The sequence below is a fragment of the Uloborus diversus genome, chromosome 1 (genome assembly GCF_026930045.1).
Source record: "Uloborus diversus isolate 005 chromosome 1, Udiv.v.3.1, whole genome shotgun sequence".
In the NCBI taxonomy this organism is placed as follows: domain Eukaryota; kingdom Metazoa; phylum Arthropoda; class Arachnida; order Araneae; family Uloboridae; genus Uloborus; species Uloborus diversus.
The window spans coordinates 3,254,991-3,272,867 of NC_072731.1; the positions used below are offsets into that span (position 1 = coordinate 3,254,991).

At 33.6% G+C, this 17,877-nt stretch overlaps 1 protein-coding gene across 1 annotated transcript in view; it reads right to left on the minus strand.

Annotated features, from left to right (window-relative positions):
* Positions 1-252: 252 nt before the first annotated feature.
* Positions 253-17,877, minus strand: part of LOC129227693 (amidophosphoribosyltransferase-like) — a 54,360-nt gene continuing 36,735 nt past the window's right edge. Inside the window, exons 4-7 of the mRNA XM_054862291.1 lie at positions 12,421-12,654; positions 11,084-11,211; positions 5,211-5,432; positions 253-620 (exon numbers count right to left, since the gene is read on the minus strand). Of these exons, the coding sequence (XP_054718266.1) occupies positions 363-620; positions 5,211-5,432; positions 11,084-11,211; positions 12,421-12,654 (842 nt within the window). The 3' untranslated portion in view covers positions 253-362. The remainder of the gene's footprint in view (positions 621-5,210; positions 5,433-11,083; positions 11,212-12,420; positions 12,655-17,877) is intronic.

Consider the following 17,877-nt stretch of genomic DNA (forward strand, 5'->3'; position numbering starts at 1 on the left):
GAGACCAACTTACCAAAGTAGTAGTATTCAGCCTCTTCAAGTAGTTTACCGCATTATGAACGCACATTGTGTAACAGAATTACTTCTTTAAATGGGTAGTATATATTCATCAAAGCTTTTCCCCAAGAATTCAATCTTCAGTAAAATCCATCTAGTTTCACAGAAATAAAATCTTGAAAACACTTTAAATATGTGAAGCATGAAGGTCCTTTCAGTAATTTTTCTTAAAACATGTTATTTCACCAAAAAAAAGTGAAATAATACACGTTTGGAAGACTTAATATATCTAGTAAAATTGAAAACATTCATATTTTTTACATATGCCCGTAGAAAAAATAACACATCCACTGGAATCTGAAGAACTACCATTCCAGTTTAACTGGGTAGTTTCCCGTCAAACAGGCCGTGCAATGTCCGACCGATTTTCCATTTGATTTGGCATTTTCCTTTACAGCTTTTACTAAGTTATCAACAGTCAGATAGATCAGGCTGTCGGCTCCTATTTTTTTGGCTAGCTGACTGGCATTCAATTTATTGGCGATAAGCTCTTCTCTGGTAGGAATGTTGATGCCCATGTAGCAAGGATGATGTAACGGGGGCGATGCGATTCGAATATGAACCTGTAAGTGAATTTCTATCAGAATGCTTGCTTGAATTTTTACATGAACGAGCATTTAATGTTATGATTTAAAAACAGCACATACAAATACAGTTTGTACAAAAGTGTATCGCGTGAAACTGCTCAGAGGCCACTCCTATCCAAGGGCCACCTCTATTAAAGGTCAATATTTTTAAGAAGGAAATTTTTTTCCGCTAACATAACATCAATTTACCCCTGTTAGAAGATCACATTGCTGCTTCAGAACAATTACTCTGAGGCTTAGATATCTGACTGTTGCTCTGAGGCAACAGCATGTTTTTTGTTTCCTCTCATTTTTTTCTGAAAAAAAAAATTGCTTTGTCCCTTAATTTTCACATTTTTAAAATCTTAAAACTGGCATTTTAATCTCTGAACTAAGAGATTCCAAGTTAAGCCCAAAATATTAGTCCATGGGAAAAAAAAGCTGAAGGGGGATTTAGTAACAGAATAAATGGAAAATTAATTTGTGGTGGTACTCCTTGCACTTTGTTTGACCTTTGACTTTTGGGGGTTGATTTGTAGTAAAATTTTGACTGTTTATTGCAATTACAAATTCAGATTGGGAAAATTTTACAAAAAAGGAACATGCCCTTAAGCACACATGTTAACAGGTGTGAGAAATACAGTTTTGATAGCAAGGAAAAAAGATTCTGAAACTCAAAATGCATACTTTAACACAAATTTCACAAAAAAATTTCCACCTCAAATTTACACAAAATTATATGCTCGCCGTAGAGATTGTAAAGTAACTAAATAGGATACAATTTATGACAAAGTTCTAAATAGGTGCTCTCTAGGTACCAACTAAAACAACCGACTTGGTTTTACACGGGATCTTGCAACTTTTCAGAGGTGGAAGAGAGATTTGCATTTTTTTACATTTCATGTTTTTTTTTATTGAATATCATTTATTTTTGTAGTTAGTACTTCCTAATGCAATAGATTGAGAAAAAAGCATAAAAGGTAATATTTCTTATTGGAATTTTGGCTTGACTGCCAAATTTTGGAAAACAAATATTTTATTCTGTCAATAAAACATAGGCCGAAATACATTGGCTCTTATTTAATCTTTCAGTGACAACAAGGAAAATTGCCAAAAGTCCCAGTTATAAAAATTCCCTGTTGACAGAGTAGACTTTGGAAAAACTAAAATATCTTCGTACTAACTTCAAAAGTATATTTTAATAATTTACAAATGGGTGTATTTGTCCAATTTTATTCATCGACATTTTCTGCATATCTTGTATCCATTAATAAATTAAATATAACTATGCCGAGCACCGACTGACTAATGAAGGACTTCTTACTTGAAAGCGAGAGCTGTTGGATAAATAATTAACAGTAATGGAAAGTAGCTGTAAAACTATATCACGAGACTGAAATTTTTAGATGTCTCATTTTTTCCTTCCTTTAAATGTTAAATACTAACCTAATTCAAAGTTTGAAGCTTGTGTGCCTGTTAAAAGTACTTAAGCTTTTTGATGCTCTATTGTATGACAAAATACCAGAACTTTGACTGGCAATAGCGCATGAACTATAGGTATAAATCGTACGTTATTTGCAAATATAGCTTGTTAGAGTACGTCCTCTTACGTGAAATACACCGCCTGGTTACCCTGGTGTCTGGTTAGTGCTAATTCTATATTAACTACCAGTTTGTTTGGCCCTCTTGGCTTCCTTAAGAGGTTTCCCATCTCCAGCTCAGTCACTTTCCTATGCCGGGCTGATGAGTGCTAATAAGCATGAAACTGCAGTCCTCAGCTGGAAATGACTGAGCTGGCGATGTATTTCATGTATCTCTGCCTGTGCCCTGGCTATAGGGTGGTAACTTACTGAATACGTCCTCTTAGTTTCTAAAAATTTAGGCTTCTTGCTTTATCCACAGCAAAGTTTCAGGGGGCTCAAAAGTACCTGTACTGGCTAGGATAGTATGGCTATTCTTTTGTTTTAACTCGACTTGTCTTGCTTTTGTTCAACTTGGCGAGGGCTCTATATACTTTGGGGCCTATAACTTTGTGTCCTCAGACAAAGTTCATGCGCCTGTTCTGTTCATCTATGGGCATTTCAATTTGCTTAGGGACACAACTGAAGGGCTTGAGGAAAGAATGTGATATGCCACATGATTTTTTTTACGGTAGGCCAATTTCCAACTTTTGAAAAATTTTACAAATGTTTTAAAGATGTTATACATTCTATATTCTGCAATACTACAACCAAATACGTTTTTCTGATGATGACATAATCCATTGTCATGTTTATTTGAATTATCAAAGCAGCCATTTAGAACAAAAAACTCATTTTTTCAAAAGTGTGGCTTATCACATTCTTGCTCCGAGCCCTTCAACTGTCTATTTTTCATTGTGGAGTAAAACTTTAATGTAATTTCAAGGAGATGCGGCCAGAACATTTCTCTTTACATACATACAACAAAGAACGGGGCATTTCACACCGAAAAATGAATAATGAAATGTAATAGGCCTAAAAACAACAAAGGTATAAGATAAAGGATTTTTATTCCTTGAAATGTTGATTTTTTTTTTTTCAATGAACTAGTCATATATAGATTTTCCTTCTTTTAATTTTTTACAATTTTACTTTTTTATGGTCACCAAAAATAACGTCTAATACTAACAAATTCATGAATTCTTGACATTTAACCAAGTTCAACTGTATATATCGTTGGCATGATGCTAAACTATTGAAAGGGAAAATTGGCACTTTTCAAGAGAGCCAAAACAATATTTTTTCCCCCTCCTGACCTGTTTAGTCATTTTCAATGTTTTCATTTTTATAGATAACTTTAAGCGTAAAACTATCGTTTGAAGTTATTATAACCATTGAGAAGACATAAAATGGAGGGAGTGAAGATTTTCATTCGTGAAGCCAAGACTCCAAGTAATGTGATAGATTTTAATGCACAGCATTGGAAGAAATCAGGTTTCTTTAGCTTGTTTCACGCAAAATGTGCCAACCATTCGTCGTTGATGAGTCATGTGACTTGGGGTCTTTGGGTCAGCTTTTGCTAAGCCAATGACTGGACTTGCTCCCTCTATGTACTAATTCCTGCTCTAAGGTTATAATCAGTAGGTAGCCCTATTGAGTACTACGGCAAACATCAAATTTGAGAAATGTGGTTTTTCACATTTGTTAGCTTAGCATGGTGCTGCCAATATATTCAATTCTAACAAGTGATGTGCCGGATCATTAAAAAAGTAGATCCGCGGATACGGATCCGGATCATTAGTGTCAAGATCCACGGATACGGATCTCATTTTTTTTTAACCCAATTCTACTATCCAAGTGTAAAATTTGTTATGGAAGGTATTCCCGTCAGAATAATGGCAGTTTCTTCAAAAAATGTCAACTGCGGTAAAAACATAATCAAGACTATGATTTACTCTTTAAAGAAATCTCTGTTGAAATTGAGGGAGAGTTCGAAGGAATGGGTCAGCACTGCATTAATGCTTAGATGGAATGTGAAAAATTATTTCTAGCTTACTCGGTAGGTGTAGGATACAAGAACAAGAGTGTAAAGCTGCTACTGGACAGGTTAGAAATAAATTTCCCATTTTATTTCAGCATAAATGCAGCGCTGATCCAATCCACCGAACTTCTTCGACCGACGAAATACAGAGCCGGGAACACCTTTACAAACAGTAAATAGAGAATTTAATCTCGCTTTTTTTAAAGGATGCCGAGAAAAACAAAAATGAAGAATAACAGAAACCCCAAATCAATAACAAATACTAATATTAAATTAAAAAATAAAAAAGCAAAACATGGCCCAGAGAGTCAACCTCATATTAAGATGAATTTCGCGGGTCAGAATACACATTTGTTAACAAATATGAACTGACAACAGGTAAAAATTTTAAATCATTGAGCTTTTTCTCCTTATATTCCGACTATGAAATCGCGAATAAAGGCTTAGAATTGCATTTAAAACTTACTTAACAAGATTATAGCTCCTACTGTATATGAGTTGGAAGTTCAAATAAATATCAAACGCAGAAAACTTCGTTCTTTCAATTCGGGCCAACATTTTTAACGTACGGGTAAATTTTTACTACCATAATTGTGAAAAACGTTAAATCGGTTTTTAATTAATATCTCCAGAAATTAAAGTTCTACAAAAACGAGGCCAAGCTAAGAACACTTTCGATCAAGTTACCTTTTTAACGAAAAATGAACAATCAAAATCGGTTCATCTGCTTAGGAGCTACGATGCCACAAAAAGACACACTGATACATTTTTAGAACTTATTTCCCCTTCCTTTTGCAGGGGAGGATACAAATTGGCTTCTGAAATGATACCTTATAATTTAAAGAGGGAATAAAACCTAATTTAAATGGAATTTAAGTCTTTTATTCAAATATTTAAAAATTTTTAGAATAGAAATGATCTGTTTAAGATCCGTCAAAAAAGATACGGATATGGATACAGATCTTTATTTTTTCTCGGATATCCGGAACATCACTAATTCTAACTGGCATGAGACTGGACATTATATAAAAGTTATAAAAGAAACAGTCATACTTACTGAACTGTAAAATAATAAAAAATAGTTACCTCTGATGCTCCTGCATCCCTCAGTAACCTGATTATTGCCCCTATGGTTGTTCCACGAACAATAGAATCATCTATCAAAACTATTCTCTTTCCTTTGAAATTTGAACTCAATGGTCCAAATTTTTTCAACACTGCCAACTGCCGCAGTCTCGTGCTAGGTTGAATGAAAGTCCTTCCAACATATCTGTTTTTGCATAACACTTCTGCATATGGAATTTTTGACTGAAAAAAAAAATTACTCTAATTTATTTCTCGCATGCATATATGGGTCATATAATCACAGTACAACCTTGTTTATGACAACTCGGGGTTGCACTCTAGATTTTGAATTGTTACCCAGTAAATTAGCCAAATTTTAAAAGTGTTAGCTAAATTTCAAAAGTCTTAGCCAAAAACTAACTTTAACTGATTTTAATGTATTTTTTTCTGTAGAAATATTTAATTAGAGAATGGAGCACAGCTTAATTTTTGACAATCTTATGAGGATAAGGAAAATATATATATATTTTTTAAAATTTCGGAGAATTTTCTGTTTGCCAATAAATTTGTCAAATTAGACTTTTTTTCGCCGAATTTACGATTTTATTCCATTTGGCGCAGTTGCGAATGCTTAACGCACTCCCTGCAACTAACTGGGACCATAGACAATCCGGATGATCGGAAACCTGGCTAATGTGGAGAGCAAATCTTGACAAAAATCAAAGCTATTTTTCACATTTTTTTACAAACGGTGTTTTTCTGGTTTGTTTTCTGGTTCAAATTTGTGTCGTTTGAATCAAGCAGGGGTCTGGCCAGAGGAATTTGGGTCCGTTAACGGACCCTTCACAAAAATTCGATCAACCAAAACGGACCTTTCACAAAATCCCGATCAACCAAAACGGACCCTTCACAAAATTCTGATAAACAAAATGGATCTTTCACAAATTGTTTATTGAAAGAGTGATATCAAAATAACGCATATTTCCCGTGTTTAAAAACAATAATTTTTTTAACCTTTTTTAAAGTTAAATTAGAGGGATGAGCTTATACAAAATCTGCTAATTTTGCAAAAAAAAAAAAAAAAAATCGGCACTCTTGTGCTGCTCCTGCAAGCGATAAGTAACTAGTACTGCCAAATAAATATTGCTTGTTTGTTTCTTTGAAAAAAATTAACAGCTGAAAATCAGTTTGGTTTTAAATAATTTTGCTTGTTTGTATTGTCATAGCTATTTTGCAGCGGTGTTGTTGCAAACTTCTCTGCTCTGAAAAGGCAGCATAGTAAGCACTTTGCCTCCTAAGAACTTTTCTCCCTGCTCATTATTTAACACACAATAACAATTTATATCAGCAAAATGAACTTAGAACTGCAAACGGGTAGTACTGGTGGGGGAAAAATGTTATCGCTTCAGATAGGGTTACCAACTTCAAAATTATCGCCACTTAGCGTCTGGCGTTAAACCTTTATAGTGACTTGATTAGAAAATATTCTCACCTGCTTTGCAATATTTGTGTATCTGCGGTGCAATCTGTACGTGTTATTTTGGTAGAAAATTAAATGGGTTTGATTTTTCGATGCTAACAAGGATAATTAACTTTCAATTAATTCTTTTATTTACCGTTTTTTTTCTTTAGATGCCTACATTTTGAAAAGTGCAATCTTTTTACATCCGATATGAGAATCATATTTTATTCTTTTTTCAAGCGAACTTTGTTTTATTTAGGTACAAATAAATGAAAAGTATCTTTATTTTTGTTACAACGCTTATTTTAAGTTTTTAAAGCGATTTTTTTTTCTAGTATGAGTCAAAAAGTAAAATGTTGAATCAATGGTTTAATTTTATTATTGCTTCAATGTGTCGATAGATATTATTGATATGCTTATCATAGGCCTCTTAAATGCAGTTCTAAACTAATTTTAACAAAAAAAATTCTTTTACAAACCGTTTGTATACTTTTGATGTCATCACTTTTAGGATTGTAATCTCTTTGCATCTGCTATGGGGATGGGATGTTTCGACTTTTTAATGCTTAGTTCAATTTGTAAAGAGGTAAACAAGTAAAATATATTTTTATCTTTTATTAAAATCACGGAATTTAAAAGTTTTACACGAAATTCGTTGCTTTTAAGAGTGTCTTGGGCTAAAAAGTTAAATGCTGAATGCTTGCCTGAATTTTATTATTTTTTTGTTACAATTATTTTGAGTACTATACATACAACATTTCTCATGTTTTTTACCCAATGTAGATGTAGAATGGTATATAAATATTGATTCTTGTTGGGTGCCCATCTCCCTGAGAGCGATGCCCCCCCCCCCTCCAAGTACTAGCAAAACATTCAATAATGATTTTCTCAACAGAAAAGAGAAAAACACTCAAGTTTAAGTTTTGATGATGCAGTATTTGCGCCAGCAAAATTATGAAATTTTGTTTTTACAAAAAAAAATTTTTTTCTTTGAATAGTTTTTTGATTTTTCACAAAATTACTTGATTTTTCACAAAAAACGGACCTTGTGAAAAATCCTGGACAGACCCCTGTCAAGCAAGATCAGCCAAACCTTTTTTCGTTATAGTCCAGCTGCAATAGTGTTTGTTAGATTACCTGAATTTATTGCACAAAATATGCAGGAGCTGTGCAGGGTGTTTAAAAAGCCCTCAACACATTCATAAAATTCATAGGGTTTTTACTTCAAAACAGAAATTACAATTTAGGTAACAAATAAATACCTTTGTGCTTGAAAATTAAATGAAAGAATAACCAACGTTTTAATGCCCAAAAATTGCAAATTACTGCAGACACGTGTTTCAGGGATACAAAAAACCGCTTTTTCAATGCAATTTGGATGAAAAGCCATCTGAGGAAAGACTTTCCTCTGCTCTTTTGTTTAACATTAGCATGTATGGGAGTAATGTAACTCTCCGTCTCAAAATTAAAACTCAATGGCGCAAAACCCATGGCCACCCCATCTACAGGGTTCATACACTTTTGGTTAAAAAAAGTTCCCTGACTTTTCCAGGTTTTCCAGGTTGTTTTTTAGAAAATTCCAGGTTACTCGCTTCATTCAAAATTTAAGTTTAAATAGTAATATTTTCAAAATAATTAAAATTGTTTAAAGTAGCGATGCAGAAGAACTAAAACTTCTCCCCTTAGAAAAAAAAAACTTGTTTTTTTTTCGTTTGTTTTCTCTGTCAAAATTTTAAGTTTTTTTTAAACATTTTGTTCGAAATTGTTTTATTTTGTTTACTATTTGTTGAAAACAGAGTACGTTCAACTTATTTTAGCGTTTCTTTGATGTCACGTGTAATATTATAGCATTTTGCTGTAGTCCTGCAGCAACCTTTTAGCATCCGCTTTTGGTTTACAATACTTTTTATTTTCTTATAAGTAGGTTACACGAAACATATTGAGCAAAATGCAATGCTAAATTTCAGTGTAAATATGATTAACTTGTTGCATCAATCGGCATACCATGTAATGCATAGTAACAAAAATCAACTCTGCCAATCATAGGCCAATGCCAATAATCTTTTTTTTTTTTCACATATTAAAGGATGCTTACATTAAAATTTCAAACTTTCTTTTCCAGAAAGTAATAGTTAATTTTCAAAAATTCATAACTTTTTGCACATTTAATGTTATCTTCAATATTACACATTGATATAAACGTCCAATTCTGTTTCTGGAAGTTTAAGTCTACTTCCATTGTGCAAACGATCAAATATGGCGACAAAGTGAAAAATTTAAAATAATAAGTAGATTTTTGGATTTGTAGTATAAAAGTAGTAATAAATAATTAATAATCCTTAAAAAACTACAATAAAAGCAAAATAGTCAGTATTTAGCACATAAGAGTCTAAATCAATTAAAACAAAAAAAACGGTATGAAGATTAAATTTTGCATTTTTCCAGAAAATAATTACAAATTATCTGGAAAAAAGGGCACAATTTGTGTTGTTTTCAATAGTTTGCATTGCAATTAACATCCAATGCCGTTTTCCGGAACTTAGGCACTTGAAAAAGTCTTGTGTACTTCCATCTTGGGAATGACCAAATATGGCGGCTATACCCAAAAATAAGAAATAACTTTTTTTAATTTGTTGCATGAAGACAATTAAAAAATAATAAATCTTCATGATACTACAATTCATTGAAAAGTTTTTATCACATTTACGTCCGAGGCAGTGAGGATAAGATTAAGTTTTAAGAACAAAATTTTTCATTTCTCAAGAAAATTATTACAAATAATAATAAAAAAACAATTTGCAGACCATTTTTTGTTGTTTTCATCAGTTTTCAATTGAAGAAAACATCCAATTCTGCTTTGTTTTTAGAAACTTATGCATTTTTGGAGCGTATCTACTTCCATCTTGTGAATGACCAAAGATGGCGACTACGTTTCACACGTAGCTGAAATGGTTTTCCGATCAAAAAAAAAACGATTTCCCCCCGATCGACCCTCCCATCTACAGGTTGTGCTTCCGAAGCAGTAAATTGTCTTCTTTCCTGTTGAGTTTGCATAATTGCTGTTCACCTGATTTTTTTTCCCTTGGGAACTACTGAGAGCCAAAAATGGCAGCTGCTGAAGATTTTTTGGGTCGCCACTTTTTTCATTGCTTTAAAATTGTTACAATTTTTTTTTAATACATCGATAAAAATGAAGATTAGATCTTATAAAACGAAATTCCCTGGGAAAAAAATTGGGAAAAGAAAAATTTTGGGGACACATTTGGAAAATTCCTTGACATTTTTGACTAAGTCATTTTCCCTGATAATTCCAAGTTTTCCCGGAGCGTACGAACCCTGAACCGAACAGAATGTTGTGGCAACCCATCTAAAACTTTAGGCAGTAGAAAGAAATGCGTTCCCCTCACTGACTCCATGTAAGAAAATCTTCGCTCTTTTGGCGCATTTTTCGTTGTGAAAAAAAACGTTCATTTTTCGATTGCAGTTTTTAAGTGTCAGCGTCGGTTTAGATAAAAATTTACAATTTTTTTCGTGAAATCACAATAAAAACGAAGACTAGATCTCATAGTACTTAATTCCTTGGGAAAAAAATGGAAAAAAATTTTTTGGAGGACAAAATTTGAAAACTCCCTGACTTTTCCCTGACATTTTTGACAGTGTTATTTTCCCTGACAATTCCCGGTTTTCCCGGAATTCCCGGAGCGTACGAACCCTGATCTAGCTTTACGAGACCGAGGGCTCTGGGGTGCGAAGGCAGATGTTCTTGTTAGGTGTGTCACCGAACATGGAAGCCGCAGGGTTTTGTTGCCAAGCATGCTTGGTACTCATTTCATCGACCCACTAAAGGGATGAGAGGACTGTACTCAGCTCAGAAATTGAACCCAGATCTGTGACATGGAAGCCACTGAGTTAAAAGGCCCACTGAGCCGCTGGGTTTTCCCTCTCAAAACTTATTCCATTACCCCCTGCAAACATCAGAACCAGAACTGCCCTTGGCCTCACTTGATTTGCATATAGCACTTATTAGAAGTGAAATACGAGAAATACACGCCAGCTCAGTCATTTCCAACCGAGGACTGCAGTTTCGTGCTTATTAGCACTCATCAGCCCGGCATAGGAAAGTGACTGAGCTGGAGATGGAAAACCTATTAAAGAAGCCAAGAGTGCCAAACAAACTGGTAGCTAATATAGAATTAGCAGACCAGACGAGTGACCGAAGCAATGGTTCGGTTCAACTTGAAGATTGAACGCAAGGCAAGTTATATTCAGTAAATTAAAATTAATAGTAATTTTGCGCTAATAAGCACGAAACTGCAGTCCTCGGTTGGAAATGACTGAGCTGGCGGTGTATTTCTCGTATTTCTGCTTTAGCCCTGGTACTTTAATGAATATAGAAGTAAAATGTTTGAATATAAAACTGGATGCCTCTCACTTGTTCTGCATATCCAAGAGCGGCCGGAGTTGCGGATTCGGGAATGGCACTGACGACATCTACATCCACGGAGGCCTGCCTCGCAAGTTGCCTTCCGCATTCCATTCGAGCCGTGTACACCATTTGCCCTGAAAGCAAATTATATGTTTTCTCAGTTTCCAAAAGAAAAAAAAAAGATAAATAGATAACTTCATGCAATGAGTACCACCGACTTATTTAATTTTCCATACTTAAAGCAACCTATTATGGAATTGTTGTGATGATTGAAAAAATGTCTTCACTTCTATGATATCACGGAGATATGTCATGTTTTTTTAATGATAATAATAACAATTAATCAACACTTGCATAAATAATTAAATCAGGATTGCCATTTTGTCTGCTTTTTTATAAAAACTCTGGGGCGGCAAGAGAAATTGGACAAAATGAAAATCAACTGATTTCCCATATGTTTCACATATACAATTATTACGATGATGTAATAGAATTATTATATAATTTGATTACATTATTTATCAAAAAAAAAAAAAAAATCTTCAAAATGAATCATTCAGTAGAAACGTGTTGAGTGTATTTTAATTTAATAAATAGACCAAAACAAAATGTTATTTACGTAATTGTGCAACAATGTTTAGGCAATTTTTTACTGTAAAAGCAATCAAATGTAACAGAATGAAATAGCTGTTAAACATAATTTGCATTATTATATTTACGGTAATTGAAAAAGAAAGTTTTTTTAATTACATATTATATTTAAACTTTATTTATTTTATTTAAAAATAAATAAAACATTAAAATAATAATTAGTTAAAAACAAACACTGTCGTTACTAGCAAAGGATAACACTCTGTTAAGGTAAATTTAATGAATACTGTGTATACAACATTGAACATTTATTTTCAAAAAACATAGACAAAATAAGCTAAGTGTGCTCCTTCTTTGAATCACAAAGTTGCAATACATAGTCAACAATTTCAAAAAGTCTTTCTGCTGAATTTTGCTTACAACTTTTAAAACTCAGATTTGCATCACAAAAGTTTGTTTGGGCAGTAGTTTCCGCTTGCCACCTCAAGAAACCACCCCACTTTATGAAGCAATTTCAATCTAATACATTTTGTAAAATATTAAATGTTTGTATGATGGCATTTGATGAACTATTATATTTAAAAATTGCTATAATTTATTAATAAATAAAAGATACAAAATATGCTATTGTTTCCCCCCAAAAAAATAATTTTTCTTTCCTTACGCACCTAAGCTACAGTTTTTCTTTTTTTTTTTTTTTCGCACCTAAGTGACATTTGGATTTTTAAAAAACTTTCAGTTTCTTAGATTACCTTCCATAATGCTATCCGGTCTTGCAAAATAAACATATTCAAATATGCAAAAAGCGGGAGCTCTACATTCATCTGGCCGGGGCATAATACATATGGACCGCACTCCATTTTTTGTTACTTCCACTATTTCTCCGGGTTCCACTTCTCGTAGCAAACGACCAGCAACAGATGGGAAAGCACAGGACTCGGAGGAGATGACATACCCATCACATTCGTCAATGGTATGATCTGGCACTGCAAACAAGATTAATATAGTTACTAGTTTCAGAAAGTAGTATTTAGGCATTAATTTGTGGCAAAACGCAAATATGAACAAACAGTCCAAAAATACATATAAAACTTTTAATTTGCCAAGAACAAAATGTGCATGGGAATATATTTTGCAACAAAAACACTATATGATTTTTTTGGATTTCCTTTTTAACCCGTTCGGGACGAAGGACGCGTCTTTGCGTCAGCGCAAGGTGGTTCTTCAGAGACGAAAAACGCATCCGTGCGTTACGGTAATTAGTATGCAGGCCGGCCTAACGTCGCTTTTCTGCGTTTTGGATTTGGAACAAAATGTTTACTATAAGATGGCGTTACTTATCCATGTTCAGTTCAAATGATTGCTCTCCTGCATTAGTATTTCTCTGTCTGATGTCAGAATGGGGTCTGTCAAGTGTCTGTGATTTATTGGATTTCGTGAAAGAAAATATATAAATATGTGCTCGCAAGTGAGAAGGGAAACGTATACTCATTTTGAACTGGCTCTTTTTCTAGTTTCGGTTCCATTTATAATGGGATTGGAGGGAAGATATTCTAGCAAGGGGTTTTACTTTTATGTTCATTTGGTAGCCATGGTGAACATGTTATCTTTCCCAGGAGGAAATATCTTAATTTATGACTGATCCATCTATGGATCTTTTGGGTCACATTGAAACAACTATAAATTATTTTTGTTGGAGTTCTTCATAAAGTAGTTACTTTCGAAAATCATACACTGAAAAAGAAGGCAAAGAACTTTGACGGAGATGTGTAATTTGCTCAAAGCAGAATAAAAGACGTAACACTACGTATGGGTGTAAAATGCTCAATGCATTTCCTACAAAGTTTGTTTGAAGCAAATTCGTCTCAAAGTGCGGCATTTATATTTGCCTTGAATTTCCCCAAGTTAAGATTTTTCGAACTGTTCAAAATTGAAGGAAAAATTGTTCAAATCAGAAAATGAAATACGGGAATAAGGTGTCCTCACCAAGATCTTTCTAACAAAAAAAAAGGTTCAAATCGAACTATTCTCTCAAAAGTTATTAGGTTGGGGGACAGACAGACATTTTTCCCCATCTGAATACCTTACTTTCCAATTTTTAATTATTCGATATTTATTTAATTATTTTTTTTTTTTTTTTTGCAATATTTTTAAGGTGCATTAAGCCTCCTTTCATGCTTTTTTTCTTCTTTCTCTGACTTTTACTGGGAAAGTAAGCTAAAAAGGGGGGGGGACAGGCAACATTTAAAAAGATTTAAGCGATTAAGAGCTTACATTTTTCTCAAACAGTCATGAATAAAAAGTCGAAGAATCTGATCCACACACACACACATGAACATATTGAAAACGTTACATAATTTGACTCTTAATTTTACTTTAACACTAATGTGCAATAATTCTCATCAGTAGGATGACTAGTAAATGAACACTTAATTATTTAATTTTCAGAAATTCATAACAACATAAAAACTTTTTATAGCTCTGCTTCAGGTTCTTTGGGGGCTCAAATAAAAAGTGCTGCAACAATATTAAATTTTCAAGTCAATAAACATGTTGTTTTTCACCAAATTTTCATTGAGACTTCTTCATATTCTTTTTTATTTTAGACAAATATTTTACTTTATACTCCCTTCTTAGTCCACCTCAGAATTGTTGGCATTCCTTCTGGGATCGGTCCATTTCAAAACCAGTTGAAAGCAAAAGAAGTGAGGGTTACAGCAATCAAGCCTTGGTGAAACATGCTTTTCAGTGAAGTGATGAAGTTAACAATATAAAACAAAATACAACTGAAAACTAAGGTATAACTCCTATTTAATGCATCAACTGTGGAAGTCTTGATTTGCCAACTGCAATTACTACCCTTCCCATTTCCAATCAACTTCATAGTTGTAACTTTTCTAGCAAGTGCCAACAATACTTTGGTAGACTATTGGTACAAATGGTGGCTACTTTGGTATAAATAAATTAGTTTCCAATTCATTCAAGGAAAAAACTTTTGAAATCTCGCTCTTTCTCTCTCTCTCTCTCTTTAGGGGGTGCCCACCTTAGGGGGAGGGGGGTCATGCCGCAGACTGTGCCATTGAAATTTTTAGGAAAAGGTGTTTTGAGGGGTATTTTTCACTTTTTATGGGGCTCTTGCTTTGGAGTGGAGGGTATTCTTGATATTTAGAAGGGGGTGCCTTGGGCAGCACTGCTTTCTTTTTTACTCATGAACTACTCACAGGGTTCATACTCTATTTGGATGAAAAAATTCCATGACTTTTCCAAGACTTTTTCATGACTTCAATGAAAATTTTCATGACCTCGTTACACAAAGAGAATAGCACTATTTAATCTCAAACTTGTTAATATTTGGAAATGAGCATTAGCAAAACGTCCCACAACCTCATTGAAGCACTTACTCGTTGTGGAAAAAATATAAGTGCCCACTTAAAAAACTAAACTATTATTATTTGTCTTCATCATATAAATTTAAGTAAAGTAAAAATACAGGGAAGCAAATATGATGATGCTTAAATGTATGATTTTTTTTAAAAAACAGGCAGAATGATATTGAATGGGACAAAGGTTGAATGAGTCATCATTAAGTTTCAATAAATTTGCTTCAAAAGTTACCTTTTAGTGTCAACAGTGTCTTTAATCATCCACATAACTTGACAGTATTTTGGTTCTTTCAAAGTAAAGCCACATAGTTTAGTTCTTTATGTTTCCAAACCAGATCGTTTTTGAAAAAACGATTCAGTAATGAATCAATTTTCTGATTCAAAAGTATATTTGTTTTGTTTACAAATTTGCATTTTCAAATGCATATAAATTAATAGGTACAGAAATTTCAGAACACGTTTAATTCCCGACATTGAACGTAGCAGTGGGTCGCATGGATTAGTTTAGCGTGCCGTATGTTGGGCACTACTGTTTTAGAGCATTCGAATTCCTCTTTTTCTGTATTATATCGCCTCACTTAATATCTATATTTTCTAAAACATCCAACAAATTAAGATAAACTCCGAAAAATTTAATAATAAAGTTCTTACAAGTGATGGAATCGAACTCGCATGCAACTAGTGATCTAAAATACCCGGGTATTTATTTTTAGGGGTAAATACCCAGGGTATATACCCGGGTAAATACCCAAAATGGGAATTTACCCGGGTATTTATTTCAAAAATTTATATTCAACTAAAATACTTTTCTGTATGTATTCTACTATATATATATATATATATATATATATATATATATATATATATATATATATATATATATATATATATATATATATATATATATATATATATAACCAACCGTATACAAAACAATAAATTTTTGTCCAAAAACTGCATTTTGATCACATATTTAAAGAATAATTGTGTGAAACAACTTAGCAATCTAATATGATATCAGGGCCGATCCTAGGGTGTCGGCCGCCCGTGTGCAAAGACCCAATGTGCCGCCCCCCAAGAGTAATTTGCATATTTTGACTAATCTTTGACGTCCATATAAATATTTCTTCAAATTTCAATATCGAGTTCTAATTTAAAAAAAAAACAGAATGATGAACTTATAAAAAGGAAGAAAAGTTTTATACAGTAGACCCTCGTTTTACACGGGGGTTACGTTCCACGAAAATGCCGCGTAAATAGAAACCGCGTAAATTGAGACCTAATACTAGTGTTAAAATAGGGGTTTGGTACCGTAGATGACAAAATACTTCATTCTAGTGATGACTAATTGTGTAATAAGTTTAATGTGTACTTATATCGACTTCTTTGCACAACATGCATAAAGAAAACATATATTAATTTAGTTTTCTGTTTATAAAGAGGAGCTGACTATGATAGTCTTTTGGCAGTCATTACGAACTTTTCTCTGTAATTCTTTGCAGAGCATTAACGCATCCATGACCACGTGCGTCATTTCCATGATAGAGTCTTCCTTCACTAACAAATCAGAAAGATCATTTCTATTGCCTAGGAATAGCTCAAAATTTTCAATGTGAAGGTTTTTGGTTGTGTGTCATCGATGTCGGTATCCTCGTTGGTTTTGACCGCCTTTGTCACTCCTGAAAGCTCTTCTTCCAGTTGGTTCTGAACTGCATGAGTTTAATAACTTTACTTCTGGAAAGAGCTCTGGAACCAATCGCACAAAATGTCTCCAGTGACGCAAGCTCGATTATTAGCACGCCAAAATGCAGTTTATTACGTGTAATCTACAATATTTAGGAGTTTGGATTTTGGAAGAGGGGAAAATTTTATCTGTTTGCATTTCCTCATCCGCGTAAAACCGAAACTCATCCGCGTAAAATAAAATAAAGGTGTCAGATCCTAAACCGTGTGTAATCGAAACCGCGTAAAATAAACTCGCGTAAAACGAGGATCTACTGCAGTAAGAAATTCCTTAGGTACAATTTATATCTTTGAAGAAAGTAATGAATACCAAATTCAATTAGTCGTAAAAACGCATTTTATAGCCTGTCTTCGGTGACATCAGAGAAAAAACGGAGGAGGGGGGATTGCTCCCAGAAAATTACCGAAATTGGCGTACGAAAAATAGTTTTAGTAATTTTTGGTTGTGTTTGGTTGCAAGGAGAAAAGAGTCAGGTATATTCAAGGTGCATGGAAGAAATTTTCAAAATTGACGTCAAATATCGCTATTTTAGGAACTTTTTCGAGACTTCAGGGGAAAAGTAATGTTGGAGTTCTCTTCTAAAATTCCTTCAAAATTGAAATCAATTCGAAGCTTTATTTGTGACCGTAGCTTAGGAAAGATCGGCACTCTTCCCGAAAATTTTCCGAAACTGAAGTTTTAAACAAGCAGATTTGTGTTATCTTTGTTGACGTTGCTAGAGGGAGGGAGATTCAATCACCTCCCATTGAAATGTTTCGAAATTGAAGTTTAAAACGCAAATTTAGGCTGTCTTTGGTAACGGCAGGGGAACTGGCGGCTTTCCTCCTGCAATTTCTCGACATATTGTTTCAAAAATCCATTTTTGGCTATATTTGAAAACGATAGGGGAAACGTGAAAATATTCCGAACCAAAATATTTTTCGGAACTAAAATCCATTTTAGGCTATTTTTGGGAAGGAAGGGTTTTGGAGCTCCGAAGCGGATATTTCTAAAAGTGCAATTTTATGCTATCTTTGGTGACGTTAACAAAACTGGGAAGTTTCGGCGGATCTTTCGGATATTTTTCGATATTAATATCTGAA